Raw genomic sequence first — 14,082 nt, forward strand, 5'->3', positions numbered from 1 at the left:
TCATTGTATGAGGACCTAAAATTCGGTCACATAGGTTACCATACGGACGATGTTTCCGTACGAATCTCACTGTTCGTATGAATTCTGAAGTTCGTTGAGTTTCGTAGATGGGGCATAGATTCTTACGGCCTTTTAAATACAACTCGAAATATTCTTGAAACTCGAAACGATTTTCGGTTAAACAATAGCCCTAGAATTCTTACGTTTTTCAAAAGAATGCCTTGACTTATTCTTTCGAAAGACTTACGGCCTTCTTACGATTTCTCGCAAGATGGTCGAAGATTATACTCAACAGTACGCCTTACGAGTACCTTGCGAACGCCTTACAAACGCAAAGAGTCGATCGTAAGAGCGCCATACAAATCTCCCTTCGAAGGGCGTTTAACGAATCCGTCAGAGCCCTCTATAAACAACTCAAGGCGTTCTTACAATCATCGTAAGAATTTAAGGCTTCTAGAATTATTAAAACTGACGTTATTGACGTACAAGTTGTGATCATACGAACGGTCTCGAACGCTGATTTCGCACGGCCTTCTTGAGAAGATTTTATGAAATTATCTTTAAAAATCGTTCTTAATGGTACTTTTGATCGAGTCATTAAATGAGGTTTTGATCTGTTCGTTCGTTCTGAAATCTCAAGTGCCCCCCTCCCCCGCCCGGACGACATAACGTCATTCGTCTTCGCTGGTAAAAGAGGCCTTAACATCTTTTCTTAAATAGGTATTGACACGATCATCGGTGCCGTATATACAATGAAGAGTCATGTCAGGGGAGAACTTCGACGACGGAGTGACGCGGCCGAGTGATTCGGCTAAACTGCGGGTTAGATGTGGTGAGTTACCGCAGCAAAGACCAACGTAGTTGATACCTAGTTCATCGCAGCGTCGACCGAACTTAAAGACGTCATTTCGAGTATTGAAATAGCAGTCGAGGTTGAGAGGGAACGACTTCTCACCTTTGGTAAAATGATAGTAACAACGAAAAATAAGTGCCTTGAAATCTACTGTGACTGACGGGATGTGATGTGTACAAAAATGGGACAGAAGGACAATCGACAAGGTATAAACATGAAGAAATTGGGTGGAAGAAAGGTGCAACTTATCGGGAAAAGGTGCAGAGCAGAGCAAGTAAACGAGCATTCACCTTTCACTCGCCACTGCGCCTGCGCAGGCCCGAAGCGGATGGCGGGGTGCAAGTTTGAACCTCGCGTATATAGTAGACTTGTTAACTGCAAAAAAAGGGGTGAACGCTGCATTTTTGAGTACAAATGTCCCACTTGGCACAAATGTTCCTTGAGTCAAAAGAAAAAGATTCATCCAAAGAGACACGCTGTATCTATGCAAATAAGCAAGTAATTTGCATAAATTTGCATATTATGTCGATATGTAAAAACAAGTAATTCAGAATATATATTTCACCAGAACTGCCCTAAAATTGGAAATAAAGACTTAGGGTAGACAGGGAAGAAAATTGTCATGAAATAATTGGGATATCCTTGTTTATTATTACCTAATTTACATAAATTATGCAAATTATAATCTAAAACAGAGTATTTTTTCAAGAATCCTGAACTGTTTTATAAATAACAGCAATTAATACAGAATGTCAACATTCTACATGAAAGAGAATATGTTAGCGAAAACATCGATATGCTTCATGGCAGTATTAGTGTCTTAATTTGGTTAGAAAGAGGGCAAATATGTCAAAATGTATGACGTGACATTGCGCTAAAACGAGACCAAAACAACCTCTATGTCACAGTCACACTCACGAATCGGACAATAAAGCGATCAATGGTATGTCATTCAATACAACACAATCTCAACACAATAGCTTACATCGGCTTCTCGTATCGCTTTTGTTGGTGTGTCTGCCACACCGTAATCTATGATACATACGGGCAAAATGCATTTCGGTATCGGTAAAACACTATTAATTTTGTTTTGTTTCTTATTTGTTTCTCTTGGAAAATATACAGGAGACATTGCTTTGCAGGTTACTGCTTAAATGAAGCTCTGGCACATGAATCATGACGAATGTACCCCACCTCAATCCATATTTTAACTTTGTTTAAATTTATGTCTTTTGGAGACCCCGAAGTGGCAACTTCTGCATTCCCCGCGGCATTCCCGCTACTTTCCAAAACCAGTTTGACTTGTATCATCGACTTGGAAAAGACAGATGTATAAGACATCAGTTAACATGTTTCCTGAAGATATTTTTTTTTTGTTTATTTAAGCCTACGTTCACGGTAGCCCTCCGAATTTACTCCATCCCCTCTCTGTATTTCGACACTAAATAAAAAAATATCGTGTTTAAAAGCCACCGGCAAGGTAAATTGCGTTTTTGGTATAATAAAGCAACTTTTATATCTATATTTCATATTTATCTATATTAATATTATTATTAATGTTATCATTATCATTATTATTATTGTTCTGCAGTTTGTAATAATGCTCTTGCACAGTAAAGGCTATAACCCAACAGGAGCATGCCTAGGATACCCTTTTCCCTTTTGGTTTTATGTATTAAAAAATAGTTTATTGTCTTTAGAACTCTTAAAAGATTACTTTTGTTTGTATTGATATCTTGGAATAGATTGAGGAGAAAATACTCTACAATATTTTTTATTGACATGTAGAAGAGCTGTAGTACATTGAAAAGAGAAGCCACACGTAAGCTCTATAATACTCAAACCCAGTTATTGCTTCCACTCTATGTTAAATTTAAATATTTTCAGAGCCCATTCGGAAGAAAGATACATTTCTACTACACACAGTTAAGCCTCTTTACTTTCTCCTCTTGAAAAAAAAACATAGAAGGCATTGTTTTATATCGCATAAAATAAGTTCGTAATAAGTTCGTGTACATGACGGGGGCCTGTCGAAGATGCCCAACCCTTTATTTTGTTTTGACAATATATATTTACACTATCGTCTAAATGAAGCCCTCATCTGGAAAAGGGCACTTATTAAAGGCAGCATCTACATTATATAGAGGAGGCCCTGGTACTTGATTTTCCGGAAGAGGGGGGGGGGGGGTGCTGCGTGTATTATTCTCGATAGATAGCACCCCCTGGAATTCCGGCAGATGTGACCAAAAAAAGAAACGTTACCCAAAAAACTTCATTTTGTAGTGCAATCCTTTTTGTTTATTTGCCTGTAAAATTTATTGATGTAAATTTGAAAATCAAAAAAGGTTCAATGTAAAATTTTGGTCCCAAGAAATTAAACAAGCTTCAGCCCCCTCTTCCCAGTACCAAGGCCTCCTCTATATAATGCAAATGCTGCCTTTACTAAGTGCCCTTTTCCAGATGAGGGCTTCATTTAGACGATATTCTAAATATATATTGTAAAAACAAAATAAACTGTTTGGCAACTTCGACAGGCCACCGTCACGTACACGAACTTATTTTATGAGATATAAAACAATGCCTTAGAACTATGTTTGTTTTTTCAAGAGGAGAACGCGAAGAGGCTTTACTGTGTGTAGTAGAAATGTATCTTTCTTCCGACTGGGCTCTCAAAATATTTAAATTCAACATAGAGTGGAATCAATAAAGGACCGTGTGGCTGTTCTTCAATTTACCACAGCTCCTCTACACGTCAGTTGAAGAGTATTTTCTCCTCAAACTATTCCAAGGTATCAATACAAACAAAAGTAATCTTTTAAGAGTTCTAAAGACAATAAACTAGTTTTTAATACATAAAACCAAAAAGGGAAAGGGTATCCTAGGCATGCTCCTGTTGGGTTATAGCCTTTACTGTGCTAGAGCACTATTACAAATGGCAGAACAATAATAATAATAATAGTAATAATAATAATAATAATATTAATAATAATTATAATAATATCAATAATGATGAATGTAAATATAAAAATATAGATATAAAAGTTGCTTTATTATACCAAAAACGCAATTTGCCTTGCCGATGGCTTTAAAACATGATATTTTTTTAATTTAAAGTCGAAATATGGAGAGGGGATGGGGTAAATTCGGAGGGCTCCCGTGGGCTTAAATAAACAAAAAAAAAACCTTTTTTTCAGGAATCGTGTTGTTAGATGTCCCATACATCTGTGTTTTCCAAGTTGAAAATACAAGTCAAACTGGTTTTGTAAAGTAGCGGGAATGCCGGGGAGATGCAGTTTTGCCACTTTGGGGTCTCCAAAAGATATATATTTTAACAAAGTTAATATATGGATTGAGGTGGGGTACATTCGTCATGATTCATGTGCCAGAGCTTCATTAAAGCAGTAACCTGCAAAGCAATGTCTCCTGTAAATTTTCCAAGAGAAACAAATTAGAAACAAAACAAAATTAATAGTGTTTTACCGATCCCGAAATGCATTTTGCCCGTATGTATCATAGATTACGGTGTGGCAGACACACCAACAAAAGCGATACGAGAAGCCGATGGAAGCTATTGTGTTGAGATTGTGTTATCTCGAATGACATACCATTGATCGCTTTATTGTCCGATTCGTGAGTGTGACTGTGACATAGAGGTTGTTTTGGTCTCGTTTTAGCGCAATATCACGTCATACATTTTGACATATTTGCCCTCTTTCTAAGCAAATTAAGACACTAATACTGTCATGAAGCATATCGATGTTTTCGCTAATATATTCTCTTTCATGTAGAATGTTGACATTTTGTATTAATTGCTGTTATTTATAAAACAGTTCAGGATTCTTGAAAAAATACTCTGTTTGAGATTATAATTTGCATAATTTATGTAAATTAGGTAATAATAAACAAGGATATCCCAATTATTTTATGACAATTTTCTTCCCTGTCTTACCCTAAGTCTTTATTTCCCATTTTAGGGCAGTTCTGGTGAAATATATATTCTGAATTACTTGTTTATACTATATCGACATAATATGCAAATTTATGCAAATTACTTGCTTATTTGCATAGATACAGCGTGTCTCTTTGGATGAATCTTTTTCTTTTGACTCAAGGAACATTTGTGCCAAGTGGGACATTTGTACTCAAAAATGCAGCGTTCAACCTCTTAACAAGTCTACTAATAGTATTCTTCATCCTTATCAAAATGCTCCCAAAGTTCGCTCGTCAATAAAAAAAAACACCTTTTCTTGTTTATATGTGCGTACGCATGTGCGTCTTGTTTACTGTGTAATGACAGTTTACTTGTACTTTGAAATGAAAAATTTGACCTACATAATGTCGTAGAGAGCTTATATGGTCTGGGAACATAGACTACGAAGAAATTGAATATGTTGACGGGAATGTGAATTCTACCCCAAAATGTAGAATTCACATATTTTATGAACGTGTAAAGGTTGTCATGATTGTTTGGGAGAAGTCATTGTAAGAAAATATGTCTAAGCATGCTTATCAATTTTGAGGGCAAATCGGGTCGTTTAGGAAAGACTGTCATTTTAGTAACTGCCATTATTTTTTTCTAAATTCTTAAATCGGGAAGCAACCAATGCAATTAGGTTTGTGTTTTAAGGCCTTACCCCCATTAGGCCTACTCACGATCTATCATGTCCTATTTGCCCCACTTGATCATTGCGGAATTAAAGGTGTCTCGAACTCGGACAATGTGCAGCGAAGAAGAATTCCGTAACCAACTGATTCTGGCCAAACGGACGATGCGGACGGCCAGGCAGGGTGGCGTCTTGATAGGAAGATCCTGTCAAGTTGGATCATTGGTCATCTTAATACGTTCATCGTCCTACCTTTGAAATTGCAGACCAGATGTCTAACCGGGACGCATAATGTAACACCAACGCATGATGTCGCAGGAAGTGACATTATGCCTGAATTGTCCAACGCATATAGTCACAGTCAACGCATAATGTCGTAACTTTTCTAACGCATAACGCTATGGCATAACATCACATAACACATCATGTCGCAACGGTATATGCTTCAGGACTCGAGTTACAGAAAAGGTATAAAACATGTTTTCACTCAGTATTTTGTAGAAGCTCTGTCACCTGAACGTCTTTAAAAGTGTGCGTGTGGGGGGGGTGTGTGCAGGTGTGTTTGGAGCAGAGGAAGATGCAGGGAAGGGGCACAATAACAAAACCATTTCCAGTTATATAGTTTTGTAAGTTATATTCAGATAAGTGAGCCAGGCACGACTCATGCCATGTACCTTCTCTAAACAACATGTTTACTGCAAAGAAAGATAATTATGTTTTACATATAATATACTAAACACTGAGCACAAATGTTGTTGTTTGAATTCAATTCGTTTGTTTTCAATAAGATATGTTTGGCAACACCTTACACCTACAAGAATGTGGGTGTCACTTTGTAGAAAACTTTGTTCGTGATGTAAAACACATTCGATCATAGAGGTAAAATTGATTAACAGTTCCCCCCCCCAAAAAAAAAAAAATAAATAATAAAAATAAATAAGTAAATTGAAAAGAATAATAATAATAAAATAAAAACTAACTGGCATAGCATAATTATGTTTGATCATACTTTTCACAAGGGGTCAACAAATCTTGTTTGTTTCTGGGAATTCTTACCTGTTACGGGGTCTAAGAGTCCAAAGAAACACGGCATTTCTTCTGTTGTTCGGTATGTCACAGGTACAGCTGCAATGGGAGTCTGAAAAACAAATCATTACATCTTAACCTTCAAATAGCCAGCAGGTTACCACAGTGAATGTCATTTAACAAAACAACAGTTACTGTACATTGTTATTTTTGTCATTTTATATTTTGCTTGCTCCCACTTCACTTAATTGATGTGCGCCTTGAGCATCTCTTACAGAATGGATATGGCGCTTCATAAATTGCATTTACTTTTATCATCACATAAATCGAGTTATTTGTTCGAATTACACTTATCACTGCTAGCACTGAAATTTCTGGCATATCAAATTTCCCATCAAACTAAATTGACCGATATTTAATAATACCATTTAGACCATTTAAAAAATATCACATAAGAGATGTATCCAATAACTTGCTACAGTCTACAGCTAGTTAACACCAAATCAGAGTTTGTCACAGGAATTACCCGGCATAACCCTACTTGCCCTTTTTTGATACAGAATCATACGTCTGTCCTTGGATAAACCTCTGGCCCATAGAGATTTAAACCATAGATTGAGACTCAATGGAGATTTGATAATCTATTCCTGAAATTAAAGATTATTTTTTCTGCAATATTATTCACAACCACACTCCCACCACCCGCCCCCGTATATTTGAAAAAACATCAAATACAAGTTTTCATCTTCGCACTCTCTTCGAGCTCAATTCACGCTCCATTCGGTGAGATTGGAAACTGATTTCAAATAGTATACTTCTTCTTCTGTCTTCTGATGTGTTGGCAACCACTGCTTTAATCTTGAAGCCTTCCTTGAGAGGATGGAAAGCTACTTTTTTTTCTTTCGTTTTTTCTCCTTTTGTTTTCTTTTAATCTTTCTTTTTTCTTTATCTTTTTTCATTTCTTTTTCTTTTCCTTTTCTTCTAAATAACTTACCTTAAAACCAGCGCTTTTGATCTTTTCTAGGAGTGGCAACATGGTGGCAGGTCCTCTGGCACAGTTCAGACCCATCACATCTGCTCCAGCAGCCTCCAGCTGTCTGAAACATTCGATAAGATCGACTCCATCTAGTGAGACTGGCTCCGTCTGACATGCAGACAGGGTGATGACAGCAGGGAGACCTGTAACAGGAAATGACATGATAGAGGTCATCAGAGGTCAAACTCAACTTAGTCCCCATCTTTACAATAAAGCATGTGACACTTGTGAAAGTTTTGTGTTTCAGTCTTAATCTGCATTATTTCTATGGCACAAGAGAATTAACGCTGTACTAACTAAAAGTTACCAATCACGAATCGCTACTCAGGCAAAACACCATCGCAAATCGACCTTAGAATTACAAATTGTAGATCATAAGAGTTGGTTGAAGAATATATCATGATTAGAAAAGTTTTGCTACAAAAATTCAAACTTTATTCAACTAGGTAAACATACAAATTGTTTAATCAGTGGGTGGGGCAAGTTTATTTTGAGAGCGGTAAAAGGCTTAAAGTGTCAGAAAATAAAATCTTAAGATTATTCGATATACCATATTCATCTTACCGCTTCCAAATTCTTTTATGGCCTTGAGAGCAATCATAGCTTCCTCAAAGATACCGAAAGTCTCTGCTACGATGAAGTCAGCCCCTTCCTCGACAGCCCATAATATTTGCTCCTAGGAGATGAGTGATATGAGAAGAGAAGAAAAGAGAGCAATAACTCGTGAATCAGGACATCATTATCAATACCACCACCATCAAACCTGACATCATCCAATTATTTCCATAAGTCTTCTTGTCAATGTTCTTCATGCGCTTTGATTTCTCTCATCTTCCCAAGTCCACTTCTTTTCTATCCTCCTTCGTGTATATCTTTTCCAGGGTAATTGAAGGCCCATCGGACAAAATCATCGTCTTGACCCTTCTTCGCATCCCAATACCATCTACGTTCTTTTATCGTTCTCTTATCCCTATCACCTTTCTTCATTCTGTACACAGCAAAAGCTCTGGTGTTAACCGATGTATATAGAGGACCACACCACCAGTTATTTTACACCGGTGTTAATAAATTTGTGGTGTTAGTCTTACACCTATAGGTGTTATTACAACACCTATGGTTGATACATTTACACTCTTTGGTGTTATGTTCACTCTCTAGGGTGTTATTTTAACACCTCAGGGTGTGGTCCTCTATTAACACCAATTGGTGTCAGTTTTAACACCACAGATTTTACAGTGTACTTACACAATGTTTCTTGTATCCAAAGTCGTCATTCCTCTGATCGTGTTTAATCATTCCATATTCAAACAAGTTATGTTGAAATATATTCTACAACACCGACAGGAAGACTTACTTTGAACATATTTTTAACTTTCTCTCTGCAAGTAGGATCCTTTGGATCGAAAGCATTGGTATTACAGATATCACCAGCGACCAAGGTACCAGTCTTGTCAGCTACCTCTCTGGCGATTCGAAGAGCAGTACGGTTCATCTTCTCAATATCTTTCTCTCGATCAATAAGAGCAAGTTTCTCACGATGCGCATAATACTGTATGAAAATTAATGCGGAGTTTAAAGAAAAATAATTATAATGATTATATTCATTATCATTTGAGCTCTTATGGGTAGAAGATAGCAAATTTGATCTAACCAGACTGTGTGGAACGCTTTGGAATATATGGGAATTATTCCAAAATATGTTCTTCCAAAAACTGAATTACAGGCATTTCTCTGCCTAATTTGGACCCCCAGTTTGGACCTGGGATGTAAAAATTATGACTAGTGTTCTTGCTTAAACATTTTTTGAGGGGGGGTTAAACTCGTTTCAAGCATCACTCATCCCTCCGCCCATCCCCCCCCCAAAAAAAAAAATATATATATATATATATGTATAAATAAATTTTAAAAAGATAGCAACTGAAAATGAAGTTTAAAAGTGATTTATAAAATAGTCTGCTGCCATAAGCTCATTTCCTTCGGTCCGTAGTAATGTCGGGTTGACATCAAAGGGATGCTTAAAATGATAAAGAATAGTAAGCATCCTTCTCTATTCATTGTATACCTTACATTTGTCCTATGAATCTAATACTGTAATTTCACCATTAAAGGAACAAATTGATTACACAAGAGATGGCCTCCTTGATGAAGTTATATCAAAGTCGTTTAGGTGATGATTGATCTTGAAAAGTACAGAACAAAATTCATCCCCGAAGAAAGACTTAGATGATAGAATATACCGTGAAAGCCATGACGACATCGCTGCCTGCATTGACGAACTCCTCATGGGTTTGCTTGACGAGCTCAGGATGATCAAGTACGACCTCGGGAACGAACGGTCCAGCTCTTACGTAACATCTCCTCTCAAACAGAAATATATATCCCTCAGCGCAAATGACCTTCTCACCCGCCCTTAGGCGCTCCATTAATCCTTTATAGAGATGACACAAAAATGAGGTTTTAAAAAGAATGTTTTGTAATATCTTCATTATTTTTATACTATTGTGAAGTAGTGATTGACTTGGACTTCGCGATATGAAATGAATATGCTCAGATGCATAGGCGTTGATTTATGAGATTTTGGTTCATCTTATAAAACAACCCTCGATTTCCACTAGGCTGCTGTTGAAAATCGAGGGGGATGTCGCACTACATTGTCGCCCCTGCGTGCAAATTTTGACATCACAAATTGTCACCCCTGCACAAATTGTCGCCTCATTTAGGTGAAAATTTGTGGAAGAGGGGACACCACAAATTGCCGCCCTATTTCACGTAACAAACAAACAAAATAGGTCATGTAGAATTTCAAATGCAATTAGATCATTTGGCTATTAGACGAATTGGTCGTTACAACAGTTGCAGATTATGTTATCCGCCTGATACCAGGCCCATTTCCAAAAAGGACATTTTACTACTAGGCAAGTCAATTCACGAACAAATTTGCTATATATTCTGATTTCTGTAATATCTAAGAAGTCATTGGTATAACGTGTTATTTGCTATTGAACTTTTATTCTCTTCTAATTTCTGTGAAAATACAGGTTTAGGAGTCAATAGCTACGTAACTGATAAACGTTTTTTTGTTCACAATGCCAATCAAAATTTGACATCGCATGAAAAAGCGTTTTGCCTAATTATTTGGAAAAATTAATTGAGTGACTGTGTGACACTGTACGGAAGTGCAATGAATTATGTCATAGTAAAAATGCTTGTATGATTTCAGAAGTTTGCTTTCGATAATGTGCGATTGCATGCCTTCAGTGATTCTGTCCAGCTTTGACCCAATACTAAACTGATGTAAGATCACAAAAAAGAGTCTGCAGTATGTCCAGATTATATATAGGAGCTATTAGGGCCTATATCCATTTTTATGTTTATGCTCATACTTTCATTGTATACACGGTCGTTTGGCACAAATTTGGATCGGGTAAATAATGCTGGTTTGATTTTTGACCTTACAGCGCTGCTTCGGACATATAAAGAATTAAGTCAGTCCAAAGTCCAACTTGATCAGCTATTTACACAATGCTTCGATATACGTGCAAATCAATTGTACTCCCATGTTCCACTCCAAAGAAGTATACATGCACCCAGATTATCAAAAATATTAGCGCTCGCATTAAGATACACAGAATGTTAAATTGAATATGCATAGCTGAGTTTGTTCTTTATTTAAAAACCGTGTGAAAATGTTAGGTTTTCGAGTCAAAACATCAACAGTTCTCAGCTCGCGCTTCGTTCTGTACGGACAGTGATCCATTTTCTTCATGTTGGACAGTGCTTAAACCTACAGATGGTTTTCATGATTACTCTTACTTTTTATTAGATAAAACCATCATGTTCATGATTGCAATAAGTGCTAAAAATGTCTAATTTTCAGGTTGTAAAATAAGAAAATAAGTTCACGCTCGCAACAGTTGCATGGTTAGTTCTATGCCGACATTCGCCGTAGTAACATTACTTCGAATGTTCTCTTTTAAATTCTAAATTTTATGAAAACTTCAGCTCGCGCTTCGATTGTTTACTGTGTTCTCATTAAAATGTGCCACATTTGATTAGTGAGAAATGTATATACTCATGAGTCACAGCAAACAGTTGCTGAACATGTCATTTTACAGAAAGGTTAATTAAAAGTATCAGCTCGGATCGCGATCGAATGTACTTCCATGCGTAAATACACGCGACATCTAATACCAGAACATATAGATATCATTTTTTTATTAATTTTTTGAACCTGTTAATCAGGACCATCATGTAAAACAACTGCGCTGCACATGTTTTATCCTTATTAATAAATGAATAAATAAAATAATGTATAATTAATACACTGAACCGGGCATGCTGGGAATATTATGTTCTTATTTACGAGGGAGTCTTATATACAAGGCGCTGTCGAAAAAATCAAATCGTAATTATCACAATCGTCGGAAGCGATACCCCTAATTAAACTTGAATAGATCACTATACTGTTTACACGGGGAGAAAAACGTGTTAGCATGACAATGTACCTCCCGGGTACTTCCGATGTAATAAGAGATCATAAAACCCAATTATAACTGCCCTCGATGTTCGTAATTACATACAATGTTTACACCATACAAATCATGTCAACATGCACAAACAAACTCAAAATAACTACAAACAAGTGAATTTACCTTTGACTTTCTTGGACATGCCTGCTCAGCTCTGTTCAGGACGTGATGTGCTTGAAATGGAATTGTGCAAGTATCACACTATATGTAGAACTCGTTTGTTGTGAACCCATGGATTTACAAGCATTCATAGGTGAATTGAACCCTTCCAACAAGTGTGAGCGTGAATAGGTGTGTAGAACCTGTATTATCAAAGCAGTAATATGCGCGCAGACCTCGGAGATTTGCTCTGTTGCGTAAGAGGTTTCTTTTGTTTGTTCCATATAGCGGGGAGTTGTTTCGCTTCGGCGGGGTGCGATATTATTTTTTTCCACACGAGTTCCGGACCCCGATGTGTTGTTGTTGCTGTTGTTGTTGTTCTTGTTATTTTGAATAGCCAACTAGTCAGTTTTGACTAATGTTGCCTTGCAAATTTGCTTTCCCTTTTTGTCAAAAAAGAATAATTTATTTGTTGGATCTAGAAAATCAAAGGAAAGATATGAAAGAAAAGTTCTTAGGAAATCGTGCAAGTAAACCTATCCTGCCCTGTAGTACGTTATCCTGACAAGCCCGCTCTGGTGGTGCATTTCGAGGGCGTCTCAGGAGTACAAAAAAATGTATTCCCTGTGTCTCTCAAACGTGAGCAGAGGGCGCTCTATCCGATACCTCGTAGAATTTCATTTTTTAAACCATACTGATATTCAAGGGTCATATGATAAAGTGATGACTTGCGTCTTCGGAATTTATGTAGGGTGCTGATTCATTCATGCAAACGTTGATTCATTCATGAGTACTCTGATTCATTTAGAAGCAAGCCATGAAAATTCAGAATGGGGTCCGGAACTCATGTGGGAAGAGGGGGGGGGGGGGCTTGCATAGTCATGCCCAGTGGGGAACGATTTTATGGGGCTAGTTACTCCTAGCTATTCTTTTTGACCCGATTGTCCAATGGAGGTGGGGAAAGGGGCGGAATCCCTGATCGGGTAAGTGCTTCATCGAAGATCTGGAGGGATCTAAAGGCAGGGTTAATCACTCTTTAAACATTTTTTTTCCATTAAGCCTAGCGCCTACATACAGTGCTTCCCAGATAGAGCGAGAATAATAAATGGCATGCTTTATCATCTTCTAGCTTCTGAGTAACATTCCCATGAAATGTATTAATAAAGGGTGCAAATCCATGACGTTATTCAAGTGGGGATGAAATGATAATTCATCTCCTCTAGGTTCAACGCATTTATAACACGTTTTTTTCCCCCAAGCGCACAATAACTACTGATCATATCTATCATTTTTATTGATAAACTGTGATTATCATTATTATCACTATATTGTTATGATTGATTCCATCGAAAGATCATTATTTCAATCAAATGTGTAATATTTGTTAATTGCTATGTCACTGGCGTTTCAGTTCTAACAAGAATCTTAAGTGACATTGTGCATGTCTGTTTGATATCTACTATCGATGAGCCACTCTCTTTCGAACATTCATTGTCCTCTCCTTTTCTATTTTGGAGTCTCTTCCACAAACTCTTGCTTTCTTTCTCTACTATGTGGTTTTTGCTGAGATGCAATGTTTTATATGGTTAAATTATACTTTGTACAATCTAAAAACACTCAGTAAAATTGTACCCAAATTGGGTAGAAAGGGAACAAGCATGTTTGCTGGGTATTTTTTTTACCCAAAATTGTGCTATTTCAACGCAACATTGCGTAAAATGTACAACATATTGGGTATCTTTTTACCAAACCAACATGCATGTTCACATTTTACTCAATATTGGATAAACCTTTTTTTAGAGTGTAATGAATATTAATCAGAAGAATAAATGAATAATGTGTACAGCGTTATGGCGTCAGCAAAAACGTCATACACTCCGATGTAAAATATATATAAAGAATTACCGGAACACCAGAACTACTGTACTGTACGTA

General features: G+C 36.9%; 1 protein-coding gene across 1 annotated transcript; it reads right to left on the reverse strand.

The window, feature by feature from the left end:
* Nucleotides 1-301: 301 nt before the first annotated feature.
* LOC121413459 (betaine--homocysteine S-methyltransferase 1-like) lies at nucleotides 302-12,404 on the reverse strand. Its single transcript, XM_041606278.1, has 7 exons — nucleotides 12,172-12,404; nucleotides 9,757-9,947; nucleotides 8,874-9,068; nucleotides 8,084-8,195; nucleotides 7,478-7,662; nucleotides 6,514-6,595; nucleotides 302-955 (listed from the first exon to the last, which is right to left on the reverse strand). Exons 1-7 carry the CDS (start codon nucleotides 12,188-12,190, stop codon nucleotides 672-674), a joined length of 1,068 nt encoding a protein of 355 aa, XP_041462212.1. The 5' UTR covers nucleotides 12,191-12,404; the 3' UTR covers nucleotides 302-671.
* Nucleotides 12,405-14,082: the final 1,678 nt, after the last annotated feature.

This window comes from Lytechinus variegatus, chromosome 4 (genome assembly GCF_018143015.1).
Source record: "Lytechinus variegatus isolate NC3 chromosome 4, Lvar_3.0, whole genome shotgun sequence".
NCBI classification, from domain to species: Eukaryota; Metazoa; Echinodermata; class Echinoidea; order Temnopleuroida; family Toxopneustidae; genus Lytechinus; species Lytechinus variegatus.

Excerpts from the sequence above, each read along its gene's own strand:
- LOC121413459 (XM_041606278.1), bottom strand. Across the intron at positions 9,069-9,756 it reads ATGTCGTCATGGCTTTCACG|TATTATGCGCATCGTGAGAA; the intron begins GTATATTCTATC and ends ATTTTCATACAG. Across the intron at positions 7,663-8,083 it reads CATAAAAGAATTTGGAAGCG|GTCTCCCTGCTGTCATCACC; the intron begins GTAAGATGAATA and ends TTCCTGTTACAG.